This window comes from Meles meles, chromosome 17, assembly GCF_922984935.1.
Source record: "Meles meles chromosome 17, mMelMel3.1 paternal haplotype, whole genome shotgun sequence".
Classification (NCBI taxonomy): Eukaryota; Metazoa; Chordata; class Mammalia; order Carnivora; family Mustelidae; genus Meles; species Meles meles.
The window spans coordinates 38,401,035-38,422,404 of record NC_060082.1 but is presented as its reverse complement, the minus strand read 5'-3'; the positions used below and the strand labels follow the sequence as shown (position 1 = coordinate 38,422,404).

At 49.1% G+C, this 21,370-nt stretch overlaps 1 protein-coding gene across 3 annotated transcripts in view; it reads left to right on the top strand.

Annotated features, from left to right (window-relative positions):
* Positions 1–21,370, top strand: part of TP53BP2 (tumor protein p53 binding protein 2) — a 55,605-nt gene that overhangs the window by 10,987 nt on the left and 23,248 nt on the right. For 2 of the 3 annotated variants that reach the window (XM_045982665.1, XM_045982664.1), the window contains 3 exons: positions 11,825–11,972; positions 17,557–17,670; positions 20,773–20,855. In XM_045982665.1, the coding sequence (XP_045838621.1) occupies positions 11,825–11,972; positions 17,557–17,670; positions 20,773–20,855 (345 nt within the window). The remainder of the gene's footprint in view (positions 1–11,824; positions 11,973–17,556; positions 17,671–20,772; positions 20,856–21,370) is intronic. The other variant, XM_045982666.1, reaches the window with a different exon arrangement.

Genomic DNA, 21,370 nt, shown 5'->3' with positions numbered 1-21,370 from the left:
TCCAAGTTCGGCTTTGGGCGTGGTTGAACAGGAGAGAACAGATTTCTTCAGTTACTCTGAGCAGAATACCTTGTTTCTCGTTTTGAGCCCGGTCTGGTTTGGGAAAGCTCCCTTCGAAGTTACACGAAGTTACACGGCACATTAGCTTCAGCCCCTGCTCTTGCCCCGGCTCTTGTTCCTGCTGACTGTCCTGGGCCACGGAACTCAGACCCCTGGGCCCTGCAGCTGCCGCCCCGCCCCGTCTGTCACCTCCCTGGGCAAGTGCTGTCAACTTGCTGTGTGTGTGAAGTCTGAGATAGCCTGGGGGGTGGAGGAAGCCTTTCAGGGTCAACACCTCTGTCCTCAAGGAATTTATACACAGTGGAGGCAGATAAGACAGGGCTATAAACAACTGTGTGTGTGTTGGAGGGGGTTTAGATAAGCCAAGAGAAAGTTTCCTTGTGGCTGGACAGGTGTACGTGTAGGAGGGGTTGGAGGCAGCTGGAGGGTCTCTGAATCATTCTAAAAGCATGGGGATGACGTGGACACTAAGGGACAGGGTATAGGGAACAGGTGAGCTAAACCAGGGAGATGAGTGAGGAAAAGTGTGCATTTTTAGGTTTCTTATTTGGTGATTTGAGGTTGTGATTGTGCAACACATGATGTAAATGAAGTTCCCTGAAAGTTGAATTATGCAAAGATAAACGCAAGTGCCCAAGAGTGTATGGTGTTCCCACACGGTTCCCATTTCTGGGGTACCTCCCGGTGCGGCGACAGTTAACGTGTGTGGGGCGGGCCACTTTGCACCCCGGTCACATGGACAGTATTGACAGCAAGGTCCTCCCACCCTTGCACATAACCCTTAAAGCTCATGCTTCTCACTAGTGGGGTAGTGGGGTGGCGGGCCCACCCCAAGGGCTTCCTATTCAGGAGTTCTGCCAGGGGGGCTGCTGCAGCTGAGACTTTCTGCTCTGACAGGTCCCCCAATAATGCTGATGCCACTGGTCTGGCAACCAGACTCTGAGGCCCCCTCTAGTGACCTCTACTGTACTAGAAACTGGAAAGCCTGCTTGCTCTCCACCTGCAGGGCCCTGGTCAGCCAGCCCTTTTTCGCGCCTGCCTGTGTTCCTGGTATATTGCCCCTTCTTTCTGGTCGTTCCCGTGTGTGGCCTTCGTGTGGGGCATATTCCCCCAGAGTTTCCAGGTGGCTCCTTCAGCCTCTGTCCAGATGTGTCTCTGGGAACCGCCCCATGTCTTAGTCTCCTCTCTTGCCTTTCTGGGCCGCTCCTGTGCTGGCCTAGTAGGTGCTTAGGAAATCCTAGTGGGCGCAGGTGGGACACACATCTAGGTCAACAAGCAGTTGGGGCTGGGAGGGGACAGAGCCAGGAGCTTCTCCCGAGGGACAGATGTCGGGGGGACACCAGTCCTGTGAGGCCCAGAGGTGGCGGTGCCGTCGGCTCACAGGCACCTAGTGTGGATGTGATCAGACATCTGAGAGCAGCAGGCAGCTACAACACAATTTTTCCATAGAGGATTTTTTTCTCAAAGTCGCCACTTTGTATTTGCCATACAATTTTTTTCTGGAATGGAGGTGGTCTTGGAGGATAACTGTGTTCTCTGCATGACACTGGGTGCCTGGGGGACTCCCTCTTCAGTGCTGTCCAGCTCGCTGTTGACACTTCCGGGGTGTTGATTTCTAACTTCCACTAACTTGCTGTCCTGACCAAAAGAGTTAAAAAAAAAAAAGAAAAAAGAAAAAATGCATTGGTGATGATTTTATGCTTTTGCTTTAACTCAGATGTGGCTGACGGAAACTGATGGACTGATTGTAAACAATGCCATAATAAAAAGCAGCGCACTTAGCGTCTGGGTGGGTTTACATGTCGCAGACTCTGACCAGAGCGCTGATGGGTGTGACTCATGGTCTCCTGTGGCCTTGAGAGGAAACTCCAGGCCGGAGTCCTCGTGGCCGGGAAGCCAAGGTGCCCTGACAGCTGACACGAAGCCGGGCTGGTCTCTGAGGGCCAGGACGCAGCACTGGGAGGTGTGTGCCCCCCCCCAGGCTCCCCTGAGACTCCTGTGGCTACCCCATGGGGACACTGGGGAGTGGGGAAGGGCATGCAGGCTGGGGAACCAGGTGGAGCGCTGGCCCACGGAGAGGCCCTGTGAGGAGGCGTGGCGGAAGATCCCAGGAGGTGGGGATGGCTGGCTTGTCTGGCTTGTCGTTTCTAGCCCTTGGGTTGTTTCTAGCCCTTCTGCACTCGGCAGCCGCGGCTGGGTCAAAGGGCCGTGTGCGCCTGAGCAGTGGAACGAAGCTTTGGCTGATGTTCCTTGTTTGTTCATTCTTTCCCTGTTCGTTGGGATCGTGTTGAAGGAGGGGTTGCTCTGGGTGGGTGGGGTGAAGCCCAGGATAAAAGGAGGTGATGGCTTGCATCTCTCCCCGCACTGGTGATTGCTGAACCCCGAACCATGCAGACTCCTCCTTGGTCTCACCCCCGGTCTTGGTCTTGTTGCTTCTTCCCGACACCGAGTTCCTGAGAGTTGTAAGGTTTGGGGAGGATTTGTGTCGCCCTTCTCACAGATTGTTCCTTTTCCTCTAAGGGACATGTTTTCCCCTCTTGTGTTCTTTTCTCTCCTCGGTAAACCTGAGGGATTGAAGGTTTTCTGAGTCAGAACCCTGAAGCTGCTATCACAAAGCCTTGTTTCCTTTCGGCGTTGAAGAGATCTTAGACTCTTGGTTCTTTTTTCTTTCTGTGGAGCTTTACATGGTTTTGTAAATCAAAGGAATAAACTGTAGCCTCTGATACAAAGTAAATTTCTCATAAATGCCCTAACCAGTTTTTGTGGAATTTTTTTTTTTTTTTTTTTTGGTATTTCCTCCTGGAAGATCTTCCCACTTTTAATCTGAGATAATGCCTCCATGAAGATGAATCACTCTTGTGTTATGAGCATAACATCATAGTCACAGTGAATACATGTCCTCCAAAACGGAGCTCTTTTTTTAAACATTCCTTTTTTTTTTAAAGAGTTTATTTATTTATTTGACAGAGAGAGATCACAAGTAGGCAGAGAGGGAGGCAAGAGAGAGAGGGGGAAGCAGGCTCGCTGCTGAGCAGAGAGCCCGATGCGGGGCTCGATCCCAGGACCCTGAGATCATGACCTGAGCCAAAAGCAGAGGCTAAACCCACTGAGCCACCTAGGCACCCCTAAAACAGAGCTCTTAAAAATAAATCTGTGACCCATTGTTTTTAAATGAAGGTTGTGACTTGGGGATTCTGGAAGGGCCGTGACTTGGGCATGACTCACTGGTGAGCAGGGCGGGGAGCCTGGCCCCTGCAGAGTGTTGTCTTCTCTGAGCCTTTCCTCCCCCATCGAGCAGCTTAAGAAGCAGACGGAAGTCCTCGTCCCGGCTGCCACGTTCAGTAGAGTATTTCCACATTCTTTGATCATGGTCTGTAGTTAGTGTACTTTGAAACTGAGATTATCCTGAAAGTATGTTAACATCTAGAACGTTTTAAAGTGACGTCTGTACCCGCTCTCCCGTATGTTCTTTCCAAGCCAGTTTACCTGTATGTGGTTTTAGATGGTTCTGATCAGGGCGCCTGGGTGGCTCAGTGGGTTAAAGCCTCTGTCTTCGGCTCAGGTCATGATCTCAAAGTCCTGGGATCGAGCCCCACATCGGGCTTTCTGCTCCGTGGCGAGCCTGCTTCCCCGTCTCTCTCTCTCTGCCTGTCTCTCTGTCTACTTGTGATCTCTGTCTGTCAAATAAATAAATAAAATCTTAAAAAAAAAATAGATGGTTCTGATCTACGATGTCACACGATGCTGTTTCGTGGCTTGCTGTCACCACTTGCCCAACACCAGATTATTTGTGGGAGTTGACAGCTGGGTTGTAACCCTTCCAGTAGAGGTTTTCCAACTTTGCCATGTTGCCAGATATTTCGTTTTCTATGTTACTCTTTGGAGATCTAAGCCTGTAGGGAAAATCTTGTGGCATATAGAATGTTTCTTCCTTTCAGCTATTTCTCTGGGATAAATCCCCACAAGTAAGGTCATGAGGTAGACCTAATTCTGTGGCGTTTGACACGACCTGTTTTACTTTCCAAATGGATTTTTACAGTTTATGTGGTGCCATCGTGTCCAAATGAGTCAGTGTCCTACAGTCTCATCTCTGTTGGGTCTTTTAATCATATTGCTATGTAAGAGCTGTAAGTGGTGCCTTGTTGTTTCAGTTTAGTTAAAACAATCACTTCCTCCTGGGTTTTGCAGTGTGTTCTAGCTCGTGTGAGCCGCCCGTTACTCCTCTGCTCCGAAGAGTACTTTAGAGTTGATTGCGTTTTGAGGAATCTCTTCTCTTTGTGGCTCATGCTATAAAAAAGTGAAGTTCCTGGTTTACAAGTTGGCAGGAAGTTAGTCTCTGGCCCTGGGAGGGGTTGAGGGTGTTCACCTGTACCAAGGGAAGAAGAGCCATCTGGTCTGTCACTCCGTTGCCCTGTCACTCTTGTCACCATGGCATGCGTTTTCAGGTGCCTCCACAGTTCTTGGTCCTGGCTGTGAGGGCTGCCGTGCGGCTTCGGCCTGATGGTTGCTGCGTTCTTCCTGGTGACGATAATGCGCCTCCGAGGTACTCAGGAAATACCCGGAGCTTGAGTCCATGAGAACAGGCAAGACTCTCATAATAGCCTTCTCGGGAGCCCCATTTTTACGTGCTTCCCTTTGGGCCAGGGAGCTGATGAAGTCGTCTCTGCATTCTTGGGAATATGGTATTTTAAAATATACATGCCAGGAAAAGATGATGTATTTGGAAGTAAGGTTACTTTTATTTTATTGTTTTATTATGCTTTCCATTAATTCGTGCCTCTGGGCTGATCAGCCTGTCTCTGATCATGTGCATTTTTTTCATTTCTGAATTTCCTTTTTTTTAAAAAAATATTTTATTTATTTATTTGACAAGAGATCACAAGTAGGCAGAGGGGCAGGCAGAGAGACAGAGGGAGAAGCAGGCTCCCCGCTGAGCAGAGAGCCCGATTCCGGGCTTGATCCCAGGACCCTGAGGTCATGACCTGAGCCAAAGGCAGAGGCTTAAGCCACTGAGCCACCCAGGCGCCCCTGAATTTCCGTTTTACCTTCAGTCTCATTCATTTACTTTAGTAGTAAATTGTCTCATTTTTCCATAAACACATTTCATCTCCCTTAAGAGATTTTTAACTGGGGCGCCTGAGTGGCTCAGTTGGTTAAGCATCTGCCTTCTTCTCTGGTCATGATCTCAGAGTCCTGGGATCGTGTCCTGCATCCGGCTCCCTGCTCAGCGGGGAGCCTGCTTCTCCCTCTCCCTCTGTCTCCGGGCTTGTGCTCTCACTCTCTGTCAAATAAATTAATAAAATAAAATCTTTGAAAGAAAAAAGAGAGCTTTTTTTATATCTTACACAAAGCAGGCAGTAGGCCCTTTAAATAGTGATACAATTCATGCTCCATGAAATTCAACCTGTGAAGTGTGTGATGCAGTGGTTTTTAGTAACTTCATGGGGTTATGTAACCATCACCACCAATTCCAGAACATTTCCATCACCCCAGATGGAAACCCCGAACTCTTGAGCAGTTACCCCGCTCCCCAGCCCCAGCCCCTAGCAGCTGCTAATGGGCGTTTTGTCTCCATGCCCTTGAATTCATCTTGGGACGCGTCCTATGTGTGTCCGGCTTCTGTCACTCAGTACAATGCTGTCAAGGTTCATCCATGTCGTAGTGTCTCCACACTGCAGCCCTTTTGATGACCAGATACTGTTCTGTTCCAATGTATTGGATTTCCAAGATCTGTTTCTGGACTGCTTGTTTCTTGTGGCCCCTGACTAAAGTTGAGGCAGCACTGGGGCCCCAGAAAAGCACGATGGGGCGCATGCTTCCGGTATGTGTCACAGCAAGGCCCCGGAGGCGGTGGCGCCCTGTGTTCATCTTACTGATTTCATCATAGACTCCTTAAAATATCAGTTTTCTTGTGTGTGTGGTACATAATCATTCTAGGAAACTTCAGCATGGCTGAGCTCCCAGAAAGTCCCTTCATAATCTTCTCACCCCGGCATCACTACTGTTAACTTGGCGAATACAGTTCCAGGCTTTTTTCTGTGTGTGAGTTGCCTGCATGCCTCTGTGTGTGTGTGCCATCTTCCCATTTGTGGAAAAGGATGTGGTGAACAGTCCTGTAACTAAACAGTGGGTAACCAACACATTTTCGAAAATGTCTGCTTTTTCCCTTCTACGATGTTTTGGTAGCAGATGCTGGAAACTCCTAAGATTTAACAGTTTTATTTTTTATCTTTAAAAAGCTTATGAATTATACACTAAAATTGTTATCTGCTGGGCTTAGTTGAAAGAGTCAGCTAAAATGTCTTTTTAAAAAAATTTTCAACATGCTAATAAAACTTTAAACAAAACAAAATAAAGCAAAGCAAAAACAGCTTCAGCTTGTTTTTATTTCACTTTTTAGGGAATTAAATTACATTTTTAAAGAATTTCTTTATCCTTTCGGAGGACAGCAGATTTGTGAACAGAGATAAAAGGAAGGTGGCCACGTGAGGAATGTATGTACCTGCTTTTTCTCAGGTTAATAGGATGATTAGTTTAGCTGACCCTCTCTTTTGATCCTCTTGTTTTTATTTTTTTGCTACTCTTTCAAGTAAGAAGAAGAGAAGTGATATTTATTAAGAAACTCCCTGATTCACTTCTTCTATAAAATTTTAAATAGGTATAAATTATCACATTAAAGCCCATAATTGTGGCCAGATTATAACTTAAAAGATTTTAAATTATAAGTGATATATTAATGTAAGTGATATTTAACTTTCATAACTTGGGGACATACTTATGTATACATTTAAAAGTGGCTGAAATCAGGACCCCTGGGTGACCCAGCGGGTTAAAGCCTCTGCCTTCGGCTCAGGTCATCTCAGGGTCCTGGGATCAAGGCCCACATCGGGCTATCTGCTCAGCGGGGAGCCTGCTTCTCCCTCTTTTTCTCTCTGCCTGCCCCTCTGCCTACTTGTGATCTCTGTCAAATAAATAAATAAAATCTTTTTAAAAAAGTGGATGAAATGGGTTTAAAAGTGTATTTCAAAGTTGGGATGCCTTTGCTTTGTTTTACTCATAATTTTCTAGGAGGGAGAAGTAGCAGTTATAAATACCGTGGCCAGCGGTGGTAGCAGCGTCCACCCAGCAGTGGCGTGGGTGGGGGAGGCACCTCTGTGGTTGCCTGGTGTAACGTGTCCCTTCTGGTGGCTGGTGGATGCCTCCGATTTGCCCTGGAGGCTCCCCAGGCCAGCCCCCTCCTCACCTCCCTGAGTCACTCACCAGGACCTGCACCAAGACAGCAGATCAGGTTCACACCAGTCTCTCCCTGCCTTTCATATCCGCCTGCTGTCCATCAAGCATATCTCTGGCTCTGCCGTTGCAAGAAAATCCATCTCCAGCCGTTTCCCCACGTCTGCCATCACCCTCCAGCTCGGGTGCTGCGTGTCCTCTCAGATGGCATGTGCGTCGTCCCCTGGATCTGCTCCCACAGTGTTTCAGATGACATCACTTCGCTACCCTGCTTGGAATCCTCCAAGGACCTCTTTTTTAAAAAAAATTGAGATATGACTCACACACCACCATTCTGAAGTATGCAGTTCAGTGGTTTTTAGACTTTCCACAAGGTTGTGCAACCCTCACACTCACTCCAGCATTTTCATTGCCCCAGACGAAACCCTGTAGCTGTTAGCAGTCACTCCCCCAGCTCCCTGGCAGTCACCAGTGTCTCTGTCTCTTGACCATTTGCCTTCAGTGGGCTCTTCGATTAAAGTCCAGATTCCTAGCTCTGGCCTTTGAACAGTGGCTTCCAGACCAGTGGTGTCCACATCATATGGGAGCTTGTTAAAAATGCAGCATCTCGGCCCCCTTCTCAGATCCACTCAGTCAGAGACTGAGGATGGAGCCCAGCCGTCTGCACCCCAGTTTGAGGAGCAGTGACCTGACACCCCTCTAATCCTTTCCCCTTGCTGCCCCTCCATATGCACCCTGCCCCCCTTCCCCTCCCTGCCCTGTGCAGAAGCCTGTGGCACCCATGTCCCCTCTCCACACGGCCCCCCCTGTTTTGAATTTTGGGCCGTGTGCTGTGTTAGCTGTCCAGTAAAGGTAACCTGTACAGTGGGACCGAGTCCGTAGAGCAGCTGGCCTATCAGTACCAGATGAAGGGAAAGTGTGGAAGCAGGAGGATGGCTGGCTGGGGCCAGCAGGAGGACCAAGAGGACACTAGCTCTCTGTTCCATCGGAGTGGCCGGTGGCGGCTGTGTGCTCTGCTGCACCTCTGCACACACGGAGGCGGGCTCAGGGTGAGAGCAAGTCCGAGGGGAGTCTGTAACATGCAGGACCTGCTTGTCTGCAAACAAGCACCTACTGTGTGCGCACCTTGTGCTGGGCCGCGTAGTCTGCAGGGCCGAGGATGTGGCGCTAAAGAGACAGACCCCCAGCTTGCATACTGCGGATATTCCAGAAGGGCCGATGGAGGGTAAAGCCAAGTTAACCAAATATGAAGTGTGGTACCTGAGGGACTGTGCCAAGGAGATCCCAAAGCAGGGAGGTATGCATGTGTGCATGTGCGTATGCACACATGTGTCAGGATCTAGGCAAGGATAGCAGGGAGACCCTCGCTGGGAAGGCAGTGCAGACCTGCAGGCCTGGGGAGCAGGCAGGTCGGCCGCAGACAGAGCAGGGCAGGTGTACAGGCTTGGCCCGCAGGACGGCTGAGATGGAGGGGATTAGGAGAGGAGGACTGGGGAGGCAGTGGTAGCAGGTGTTGGCTCGGGCAGGTCACAAGTCCACTAAGCCAGACCAGACCTCCCTCCCCGGCTCCCTGCCTGACGCAGCCACAAAGCAGAGCAGCCCTCCTTTTCCTCCTGAATTTACTGTGTCTCCTGAGTTGCGCCGCTCACTCACAGTGCTGCTCTCTCCCCCATTTTGTCACCAGACCGCTCTTTTCTATGAAACCCATCCTTTCTCACTGCCTTTGTTCAGGCCCTTGCTCTGGCCCAAATGCTGGCTGTAGCGTGCCGGCTGTTGTAGGAAGGTTGGCTTTGATGCTGACCCCCAAAGTCGGAGGCAGTGCTGGGAGCACAAGACTCTTAACTTTGAAGACGGGAACCGAGGCTCAGAGAGGTGACGTGGTTTCCCCAAGGAGGTCTAGCTAATAATTAACAGATTTGGAGGCAGAGCCCAGACCTCTTGCCCGGGAGTCCTGAGCAATGTCACAACACCCGCCTACCAGCCACCGGCCCAAGCACGTGAGGACGGGCCCTGCAGTCAGCACTGAGGGAGTCCTCACACGCGGGAGGTGGTAATGGGTCAGCTCATGCACTTGCCGTTCATGCAATGCTGTGGGTTTGTGGGGAAAGGTAACCTTAAACAGAACACATCTCTCATCGTTCTTATTCCTAATCATACCTTTAAGTAAACAAAACTGTTATTTTCCAGAAAGTAAAAGACTAGATCCCTATTAAAGTCGGGGTTACATAGAGCATTTCCTAATATTTTCCTGCTGTAAGGAACAGCCTGAAGAGTAGAGAATGGATCTGAAGAGCAGAATTAACCCTGTCATTTTATTTTATTTTTTAAAAATTTATTTATTTGACAGACAGAGATCACAAGTAAGTAGAGAGGAGGAAGCAGGCTCCCTGCTGAGCAGAGAGCCCGACGCGGGGCTCGATCACAGGACCTTGGGATCATGACCTGAGCCAAAGGCAGAGGCTTAACCCACTGAGCCACCCAGGCGACCCAACCCTGTCATTTTAGTAGCAAGTTGATTTCTTCATATGTAAAGAGAGAGTTGTGCTGGCTGTGCCTGTCTGGGGTTGATGTGAGTTTCTGAGCTGCCTGTGCAGCCTGCACGGGTCCTAGTACCCCCCCCACCCCCCACGTCCACCCTAGGGGGGTGAGGGTGGGGTACTAGGACCCGTGCGGGCTGCGCGCGCTCAGTGTCCCTGCAGTTTCACAAACACTTGTCTGTTGTGTACAGTGCAGACACTTCCTGGTTTTGAAGTGTTCAACTTCGCAGACAGTGTTGGGTGGGTGGGGAGCTCAGAGAGCCGCTGTGCAATTCCGGAGTCTCATGAAATGTGCCCTCCGATTTGTCAGAGCTGCGTGCGGCAGGCTGGAAGTCTGTGAGATGAGGCAATCTTGTTTATGTTTTTCCAGGTGATTATTGTCAAGGCTTTAGGCTTTCTGTGTGGTTTTAAAGTGCTCCCTTCTCTGGTTGAAGCCTGGAACGATGTGTCTTTATTAATACAGTTTGTCGGGAGGGGAAAGATCGCATAGGATTAGCTTGAAAGCTGCTCAGCTCATCCTGGGAAGCCGTATGGTTTTTCCCCATATTTTATTTGCTGTTTCACCAGTATCCACTGTGTTAATTTTTCTGGGTTCCCTGCTGCATGCTCTCATGGGCCAGGTGACTCAGTGCATTGCATGGGTTCCTGTGAGTTGAGAGCTTTGGCTGGAAGAAGGAAGGACTCGGTGACCTTAAGGAAACGTGGTCGAGGGTAAAGGAGGAGCTGCAAGGTGCCGGGTGCTGAGCCTGCTCACCCTGGGGTGGGGCGGTGTTCTCCCCTGCCGGCTCCTCCTCTCACCTGACCACACTCCTGCGGCACCCGGCCTGACCACTTGGCTGGTGTCCATCACTCTCCATAAGCAGGCCCTGCGTTTTTGCAGAGAAGAGCCTCGTGCTGCTTTCTGGAGGTGGGCGAGGAAGGCTGAGCCCCAGGGGGAGGTGCGCTGCTGTGGGTGGGCCCATGTCCTCCTGAGCCCAGTGCAGGTCCTACTCATTCTGTTCTTTTGTGGCCTTAAACCCCCAACTTTTCTCAGTGTTGGCGGCCCATTAATCACTGTTACAGAACGTGTGCTGGTCCAGAGTGGACCCGCCAAAGCCTTGGCCCTCTCCTTTCGTGGAAGAATTATTCTCGCAGGATCAGTGCTCCTGGGGGATTGCTTTCAGGCTGTGTGTGTTTTATTCTGATATATGCGGACCTGCATGGAGGAGGTGCTCGTGGGTTGCCATCTGCGGTTTATTTGCTGGGTCAGTTTCTTCAGCACTGGGAATTCACATTTTGGGGGGATGGTTTATTGGCATGAAAGTTTGCTTTCTTTACTCAGTATTTCTAAGAGCCAGCGTCTGTGTTTACTAGGAGAAAGGTGGCTAGTGGGTTGGAGATGGAGATCTTCTGCTGGCTGCTTTATATTCTCTGCGAGCCTGGGTGAGTGTTAGCCTGACAGCCCGTCGCTTGGCTAACACCTTGTTGATGAAGACTTAGACTGTAATGTAGGTATTTGATTAAAACATTTCAGCCTTATAAGTATGATTTTTTCAGTAGGTAGTTGACACGCGTGGTATGAATACTAGATTTCCCTCCAGGCTGTGTGTCCTGTTTCCCAGATCCACCGTCAGAGCAGCACGCTCTTAGGTCTTCCTTCCGCCAGAGAGGTTGTGTGGACAGAAGGGTGCCTGCAGCTACCCCGAATCTCCTAGCATTGGTAGGAGGGTCTGTTTCGAGCGTGGGTCTGGTACCTACGAGGAACCGTGTTAAGTATTTGGCAGACGAATAACAAATACAGCGTCAGAGCCTAACTTTGTTGGGTCTTTTGTGTGAGCTTGTTTGCCGGAACCCCAAGGATCCTGGAGGCTCTGCGGGCACCGCTCGCTGAGGGGCCGGACCGCCGCACCGCTCTGCACGGGGGGTTAGGGAAGGGGATCCGAGGGGACTGAAGAGTGAAAGGCACAGTGTGGACACTGACAGCAGCTGTCTCTCTCTCTGTCTCTCTCTGTTGGCAGATGTTTCTCACCGTGTACCTCAGTGACAGCGAGCAGCACTTCACCGAGGTCCCCGTGACCCCCGAGACGATGTGCAGAGATGTGGTGGATCTGTGCAAAGAGCCCGGCGAGAGCGAGTGCCATCTGGCCGAAGTGTGGTGTGGCTCTGGTATGAGACCCGGATGGTGCTGCTGTGTAGACAAGACTGTGGGCGGCATGCCTGTTGTCTGCGGGGAAGCCGGGACTTGCACGTGCATCAGGGTGTGACGTTCTCTTGCTGGCTTCGCTGTGACGGAGGCAGCCTTTCTGCTCTTGTCCTTCTGTGCAGTACGGTGAAGACACCGCACCCAGTACACAAGGTCAAGGACAGACAGGTGGCCCAGCAGGGTGGGCTTCTGGGCGGGAGGCGGGAAATGCTTGAGGAATGTTTCCTCTGCGCTGTGACTTGACTGAATTAGAAACGTGAGGCATCCTGATTGCTTTGCCCTCTCCCAGTTTTTGTAGGTTTTTAGGGAAAGCTCTTCAGTGTTGAGTTACCATGGTGGCAAAAGGCAATGGTGAAATCATAGGCATTATTTTAGGCTTTGAAATCAATCCCTCACTCTAGTTCTTTGGAGCTCTAAAATGAGACAGCCTGGTCTTTTTCTGGCCCCTCAGGAATTTGTAGACGTGTGAGTAATTTTCCATAATTTCTGCCTTGTTCCTGTACGGGCTGGGTGACATCCCACTGCTTCTTTCTCTCCGAGGGGGCCAGGGCCAGCACCCGTTATACCAGGTTAATAGGGTCCACACCATTCATAATACCTGCCTGTAGCCAAACTCCCTCCCTACCAGGCCTCTTGGTTGTCTTCAGTCCGCTTTCTTACAGTTGGGTGTCCTGGAAGGTCCTGTGCTCACTCCCTGAATTGCTGCTTTTCCCTTCACAAAGGAACTAGGTTAGACCATTCACGTAAAGAAACCCAAATGATCCTTTTCAAAGGAAAATGGGGTAGTCCGACTTTCCACTCCTCCGTGGCTTTCTCTTCTCCTGAGGAAAAAAATCTCAATTTCTGACCTTGGGTTGTGAAGTTTGTGTCACTGCCATTGGGCACCATTCTCCTTGGCCTGCAGCTTCCCTTCTGTTCCCGAGGAAACTAATCTCCTTCCCACCTTAGGGCCCTTGGTGCCAGCCTGTCCCACTGCCTGCGTCGTTTTCCAGGTGTTGTCGCCTGCAGTTCAGCCGGAGTGTTCTGTCCTCCCAGAGACTCCCCTGGAGCATCCTGCTACCGTGGCCATGAAGCCACCCTGATTTCATCCTCCAGGTTTTGTGTGTTCGTTAGTTTCTTGCCACTTGACTCCCTGTAGCCCAAACACATGCATTAGAACGGAGACTTCTAAGAGGAGAGGCTTGTGTGTGTCGTGCATCAGTGTTTCTGGCTCAGGGAGAGGGCCTGGCGTCTGCCGCTGCTCTGTCAGTGCTTCTTGAATGACTGAATGAATGCACTGCTGGCCGCTTCTGGCTGCCTCCTTGCATTCCACAGATCGCCGTGCTGTGTGCTTTACTGAGATGATGGAAAGCCCCTGTCGGGAGCGAGGAAGCAGTGTCCTTCTCTTGGGAAAGGCTCGGTGTCTCCTGGGAACTCTTGATTCCATCTGTTCTTTTTCCTCTCCGTGTCTTGCTCACTTGAGGCCGGTAACCCTTACTATGGGATGATGTTTAGAAGAGTTCCTTTCTTCTCACTTTTTTGGTAAAAAAAAAGAAAGGAAGGAAGAAAAAGAAATGACCGCACCTGAATGTGGGGTTTTTTTTTTTTTTTTTTGGTTTTGTTTTTTTTTGTAAAAGAGGAAATAATGTGGACAGAATGGAAACCTCTCCCCCATGCCTGTCCCCTGATCGCCCAGTGTAACTGCTCAGCGTAGCAGGGAACTTTTCATACTCTTGTCTCTGCATTTGTAATTGTAGTAATATAGGAATAATTTTGTGTGTTGTCTCTTTTTCTGTTTTTTTTTTTTCTTTCTGTAAATAGTGTCATACATGTCAGTAACCTGCAACTTACTGTTTTACCTTGTACTCTAGTTTAGAGGTGTTTTTTCAGACTAGTATGTGTAAATCCATATCATGATTTTTACTTTTTTTAAAAATTTTTTTGAGAGAGAGCGCACTCAGGGAGAGGGAGGGGAGGAGGAAGAGAGACTCTTAGGCAGATTCCATAGCTAATGTGGAGCCTAACGTAGACTCAATCTCATAACCCTGAGATCATGACCTGAGGTGAAACCAAGACTTGGACCCTGAACCGACTGAGGCCCCCTACCCCCAGGCGCCCCTCTACTTTTGTTTATATATATGCTGTGGTGAGAGTCCTTTCAGGAGCCGCTTGATCTGGGCAACTGTTTCTCTGGAGTACATACCACAAAGTGGAATTACTTAAAGGTTCACACACTTGAAAATTCAACGTGTGGTGCTAGATTGCCTTCCATAGAGGCTGGCCACTCACACCCCTACCAGTTATTTCTGAAAGAATCTTCCGTCAATAATTGATAGGATAACATTTTAATTTTTGTTAAGCTGATAGCTGAGGTTGCCCATTCTTTCATTTGTTTATTGGCCATTAAGGTTTCCATATTTATTTATTTACATTTTAAGTTAGTTCCACACCCAGAGTGGGCCTGGAGCTCAAGTCTCATGCTCCTCTGCCTGAGCCCGCCCAGCACCCCTGGATTTTCATTTTTAAAATATTGTTTCTCCACAGTCTTTGTTCATGTTTCCCTTGGCATTTGCCTCTTGATTTGTAGGCGTTCAAAAACAGAAACTCTTCTGGATCCCAGGCCTATTTGTGTGATTTAAAAGGATCTTTTCCTTCCCGCAAGGCTGTAAACCTGCTCTCCTGTTACGTAATGCTCTAAGTTTGAAAGAATTTTCCTTCCTCCCCCATTAACTTTTGTGAGTCGTGTGAGTTAGGGAGTGAATTCCTTGTTTCCTGAACGGGGAGTGAATTGTCTGAGGTGCCTTACCAAGCAGCGGTTTCTTTCTCACTGACGTGAAGTGTCCCTGCAGGCCACCTTAGACCTCATGCACAGTCCTGTTTCTGGAAGCCTCAGTCCGTTGCTTTTGTCTTGTTTATGAAAGAACCAAGTGGTTCTGATTACTGTATTTTAAGAGTACGTTAAGTGTCTGTAAGGCAAGTGCTTTCATTTCATTGTTGTGCTTTTTCAAAAAAATAAATGAGCCATTCTATCATTTTTCCTTTTTCAGATAAATTTGAGGATGGCCTTGAAAGGTTCCGTGGAAGGTCATGTTAGGACTTGGATTGGTTGGAGTGAATTCATGATTCATGTGCGGGCTGTCTGCATGATGCCGTGATTCAGAGCAAGGCCTTGGGTCTCAGGTTCCTGTCTTTGTCACTTAGTGGCTTTGTAACTGAAACTCCCGGCCAGCCTTGCCTGTGACCCTGCGGCAGGGATGGCTGTGGGTGGAGCAGGTGGCGGGCACGGGGCAGAGGCAGGACTGCGAGGTATGTGTGTGCGTGCGCAGCCTGCTGTGCCTCCTGGGGGCTCCCAGAGCGTGCAGGGTTCCCTTCGGTGTTTCAAGGGAGTATGTGTGCGCCTGCTCCAGTGTGCGTGCACGAGTGTTCGTGTGTTAGGTCAGGAGGTGGGAGGTTACTCAGAAGCTCTGTTGGGGGGGGTGTCTGCTGGGGGTATGTCCTTTTGAGGGGGTCACTGTTGGGATTTCTGTGGCTTGGGGTGAGGAGGGGCACCTCTGTCACTTCCAGGACTGCAAGCAGACTGGCACTTTGTTGTGGCTGAGTGGACTGGGCTTGGGGTGAGTCCACAAACCTGGTGGCTGTGATGACGGGCAGGTGCACAGTGCTTTCTTAGGCTCTTTCAGCATTCTTCTATTAAAGCTTAGAGCTGGAGTAGCTCTGATTTTTTTTTTTTTTTAAAGATTTTCTGTTTATTTGAGAGAGTAAGAGAAAGAGTGCTAGAGAGAGAGAGAGCACAAGCAGGGAGAGGCAGAGGCAGAGGGAGAAATAGACTCCCTGCTGAGCAAGGAGCCTGATGTGGAACTTGATCCCAGGACCCTGAGATCATGACGGAGCTGAAGGCAGATGCTTAAGTATCTCTGGTTTTAAGCAATTGGGTCCTCGAACAATAGGTTTGGTTTTTATATCCAGTTCCTTGAGGTTGGAGGGTATTTTGAGGGTAGCTTAAGACACATGATTTCTCCTGAAGTTTCCATCTATTAGAGTATTCTGTGTCCTTTTTGTCTCTAGAGAAGTTTGACAACTGGCAGTCTCACTGGAAGAGGGGCCAGAAAGATACACAGTTGGCCCTTGAACAGTGTGGGGGTTCAGAGCACCGACCTTTTTGTGCAGTCGAAAATCTGCATGGGACTTTTGACTCCCCCCAAACTGCACTCCTTACGGCTTAGTGTTGCCCGAAAGCTCTGCTGACCACATCAGCAGTCCATGAATACGTATTTTGGATGTTATGTATTGTATACTGTGTTCTTCAATCAACTTTGCTAGAGAGATGAAAGTGCTATTAAGAAGATCGTGGGGTTGGGGCGCCTGGGTGGCTCAGTGGGTTAAAGCCTCTGCCTTCGGCTCAGGTCGTGATCCCAGGGTCCTGGGATCGAGCCCCGCATCGGGCTCTCTGCTCTTCAGGGAGCCTGCTTCCTCCTCTCTCTCTGCCTGCCTCTCTGCCTAGTTGTAATTTCTCTCTGTCAAATAAATAAAATATTAAAAAAAGAAAAAAAAAAAAAGAAGATCGTGGGGCACTTGGGTGGCTCAGTCAGGCAGGCATCTGAGTCTTGGTTTCAGCTCAGGTTGTGAGATTGAGCCCCATCTTGGGCTCTGTGCTCCGTGAGGAGTCTGCTTGAGATTTTCTCCCCTCTCCTTCTGCTCCTCCTCCTCCTACCATACACGCACGTGCACGTGCACTCGCTCTTTCTCAAATCTTTAAAAAAAAGAGAAAATCATAAGGAACAGAAAATACATTTCAGGACTGAACTGTATTTATCAAAAACAATTCTCCTATAAGTGGACCTAGATGGGTCATACCCATGTCATTCATGGGTCAACTCTGTTTTGAGTGCGGTAAAATAGGCTTTTGTTTAGAAGTGGGTATGTCTGATTTTTTAAACATAGTTTATAGAATTATAGTTTAAAATTAGCCTAACAGTAGAATTAGCCTTTATTTAAAGATTTTATTTAGAGAGCACCTGTGCATGAGCAGGAGAAAGGAAGAGAGAGAAGGGAAGAGAGAATCCCAAGCTGATGCTGTGCTGAGTGAGCCCTATGTGGAACTTGAATTCATGACCCTCATGTCATGACCTGAGCCGAAATCCAAGGTTTCTGACACTCAGCCAACTGAGCCACCCAGATGCCCCTAAGCTATTTATTTAGAAAGTTATTTCTAATTTCTTATTTAAGTTTAGAGAACCCTAGAACATTTGAGTTAGAAGGGACCTCAGAGGCCAATAGTTTACAGAGATTTCTGAACCCTCCCCCACCCCTCAGCTCACCGGCAAGCCTGAGATCACTCCTGCGCTCGTAGCAGCCAGCCCAGACCCATTCCCCTTTCCAGTGCCCACGGTGTTGACACCGACTGTGTGTGTGGAAAATCTGTGGTGCTTTATTTCTAAGAGCCTTTTAATGAGAAGAAAGCATCAAGGATGCTCAGTTTTTCCTACAAGCATAATTTGCATGAAGGATGGGTAGTAAATGCTCTTTTCTGTACCTGCAAGTCATGTGACTTCTGTTTGTTTCCTTTAGAACGTCCAGTTGCTGATAATGAGCGGATGTTTGATGTTCTGCAGAGGTTTGGCAGTCAGAGGAATGAAGTTCGTTTCTTCCTCCGTCATGAACGGCCCCCCGGCAGGGACACAGGTAGGTAGCATTGTGTGAATCCGAGCAAAGGTGTGGATTTGGACTCCACACGTTGGAGAAACGGGGATTTCAGGAGCCAGGTGACGTGAGGGGTACGGGACAGGAAGGGACATGGAAGTGAGAGGATAGACCAGCTTCCAAGACCTGACTGTTGGGGAGAAAAGGGTGTGGTTTGCTTTCATTTGTTTTCTTTGAAGAGGGGAGGAGCAGGTAGAAAAAAGTCCCCAGATCAGGAGGCTGAAGTGCAGGACAGGGGGTGTGCACCTGAGAAGGTACACCCTCAGTGGGGATGAGGTCCTGGGCGCAGGAGGGAGCCGGTGTCCGCTGTTGCAGAGGGAGAGGGAGCCGGCGGGGATGGTGGCAGGCAGGTGCTTTGTGGGATCAGGTGGAGGGGCTTCTTGTCTGATGGTTTTCTCGGGGTTGGGAAGGTATAGAGGGCCAGTGTGAACTGTTGTGGGGAATAGCTGAGCGTCTGCTGAGAGAAGGGGCAAGCTGCTGGGGCCCAGACTCCGAGACCAGGGGCACTCCCTCCAGGCGTGCTTGGCAGTCTGGGCGGCTCTAAGAAGATGGTTGGATTGACCCAGGGTTGGGGTTTTGATGGTCCAGCTCAGAGGGTGGATGGGGAGAGGAGCCTATGGTCAGGACAGCTTCAGCTGGTAGAAAGGGATGGAGGAGAGGGCTGTGGGAGATGGTGGGCAGGGGAAGAGACTGCGGCCTTGGTCTTGGGCTCATGAACAGGTGTGGTGAGAGGAACTTAGGGTCAAAAAGGAGAGCGTCTGAATTTAAGATTCCAAAGGGAGAGAGCTTCTAGGTGATGAGTGTCCCATTTGGGCCATGAAATGAGTGGGAATTAGAGGCCAAGAGGTTAGCTTTGGATGGAAGTCACATGGGATGGAGAACTCGGGAGTCAGGTGCTCACACCTGTGGGAACCGAGGGTTCTCAGTGGAGTGTGGAGACAAGGTAAGGAGGGGGAAGGTGATGGGTGCTGTGCCAGTAGAGGAACAGTGGGCTGAAAGCTGCTGGACCCTGAGGGTGCAGCCATCCCAGGACCCTGGTGGCCTTGTTTCCAGTCAGATCTGTGCAGGATTACTAGGTGTTTCTAAAGATGGGAGAACTTTTAAAATGGGGAGTTGAGGATTTGTGACCTCAGTACATAATTCCTGGGAGCAGTTAAGTAGGTAGCAGATGTTAATTCTCTGTGTTACTGCTTTAATAACCATGTCCTTTTGGTGTCTGGTGGTTAGAAATTAGTGACTGGCCTGTGGGGGCCGCTGTGGCGTGTGGACGCCCGCGCTTTGCAGGTGAGGGGCGCTAACACTTCGGCCCCCTGTCCGAGGCCATGTGCCGTTCTGTGCGTTCACTTCCCATCAGCACACACATTTCCTTTGTAGTTTTACACGGGCATTGACAGCACATTTATTTTGTCCTTTGTTGACATTACTGCACACATCCTCGTGGAGGAAGCTGACTTGCACCCGTTGGCTGACTGTTGGCGGATCTTCTGTGTATGTAGTGGCTAAATTATTCAGGAGCCTCAGCTGCGGGCTCAGTGTGTCTGTAAGGTGAGAAACACCATCCAGCAGTGCAGCTGTGTTCACAGCGTCCCACACACCAGCGCCCCCCAGTGCTTGAGCGGGGATACAGCAGTGTCACCTCTCCACAGGGTGGGAACTCCTCTGCGCTTTCCTCTGGACTGTGGCTGGGGGCAGGGCTGCCACAGTCTCCGCTCCCGTGACCTGGGACCTGTGCTGAGCGTGGGTGTGAGCTCTTTCTCAAGCTCCCGGGGCCCTGAATGTGTCCTGTCCTGAACACGCTCCTGCTGGTTCAGTGCCCTGTCTTTGAGGTAGCAAAGAAAGCAGTAATTCCTAAATGGTAGATTTTTTTTTCTTGCAGAAATACTGTGACAGATTGTGTTGTCAGAGAATTTGAACAGTATTTTAAAAATAAAACTAATGTGTTCAAGTTAGGTGTACATGTCATACCTGGCTCTGAGGACAGACCTTTATTGGCATGGGATTCTGTGCTAAGTAGATATAGTAGATGTTAATTCAGAGAAAATTTTTTTAATTTTTAAAGATCTTATTTATTTGACAGAGGGAGACCACCAGTAGGCAGAGAGGCATGCAGAGAGAGAGGGGGAAGCAGGCTCTCTGCTGATCAGAGAGCCCGATACGGGACTCAATCCCAGGACCCTGAGATCATGACCTGAGCTGAAGGCAGAGGCTTAACACACTGAGCCACCCAGGTGCCCCAATTCAGAGGAAATTTTAATTTGAAACTTTCTTGGGTGATCATGTGTTTGCTAATCTCTGGGAAGTATAGATGTAAGTTTAATTCCACATACTTAAAAAATGTTTTGATGTTAATTTCTAACAATGTATCACTTTAAATTAAGACTGTTTTTCTTTTATGATGCAGGGCATGGTACTGAGAGACCTGTATTTTGACTCAAAAAATTCTTTTTAGCCAGAAAACCCCACAATATGTAGTGTTTTCCAGTTAGTACTTTTCCAAGCTAAGAAAAACGGGCATTTTTCACTGAAATAAATGGAGACACACTTCACGGTACTCATGGATTACCATAAAATGCCCTCGGTAAACCAGTTATTCAGAACCCCTGTCGCTCTACCTTTGGTTACTTTTTTTCTGGGTAAGTTGCAAGCCTGGTTAATGGGCACAAGGATGGATTGATTTAACTTGCCCTTGTTCCTTCCAGTGGAAACTCTTGGTTTCACCGCTGAGTAGCTAGGGTACCAGGAGGAGCAGTGAGGAGCAGATGAGGCACGTGACCTGCCGTCAGAAGTATGTTACCATTGTTGGTTTTCTGTCCTCTGCTGGCAGGATTGTGCAGCTCTCCCGGGAGCAGTCAGCACATGGTACTGTCTGCTGCTGAGTGTGCACCTTTCCAAGTAAGGTTTTCCAAAACAGGCAGAACTATGAGACCTTCACTCTGTCACTATGAGAAAATATTTGTTTACCATCTACTTTCTACTTAAAATATTCAGGAGCAAGAATCACAGAGCTCAGAGATGAGCCAGTCCTTAACAACATCTGCCAGCTCTTGTGGTGGGTAACGCATCATTTTTAAATTTTCTGCTTAGTGAGTGGACCACGGACTCAGGATCCAAGTTTAAAGAGAAATGGTGTGAAAGTCCCTGGTGAACATCGAAGAAAGGAGAACGGGGTAAGTGATGGTTTATGTGCTTCTGGCTGCTCTTGTAACAGTTCCCTCTCGCTCATTGCTACTTCATAGACACTTTGTCACTCACCACTTAGGAAGGATGGTTTTTGCTACTTTGTTGCTCAGTGGGTTATGAAGGATGGCGCTTTTTAGTTTTTTTATTTAAGATTTATTTCTTTATTTGAGAGAGGTGGGAGGAGAGAGAGCATGCACAGCAGGGGTGGGAGCAGAGGGAGAGGGAGAAGCAGACTCTCCACTGAGCAGCTCTCGATCCCAGGACCCTGAGATCATGACCTGAGCCAAAGGCAGATAGATGCTTCACTGACTGAGCCACCCCACACCCTTGAGGGGCCTCAACAAGGCCTGGTTTTTAAAGGGTTGTTTCAAATGTATTTCATAGAAAGGATTAATTTTAATGCTCTCTGCATGACTGACTGTTGAGAGCAGTTAGATGCTGGATATACTGCAAATTCAGAACAAGACAAAGGGTGAATGAGGTTAAGGGAGGATTTTGTGTG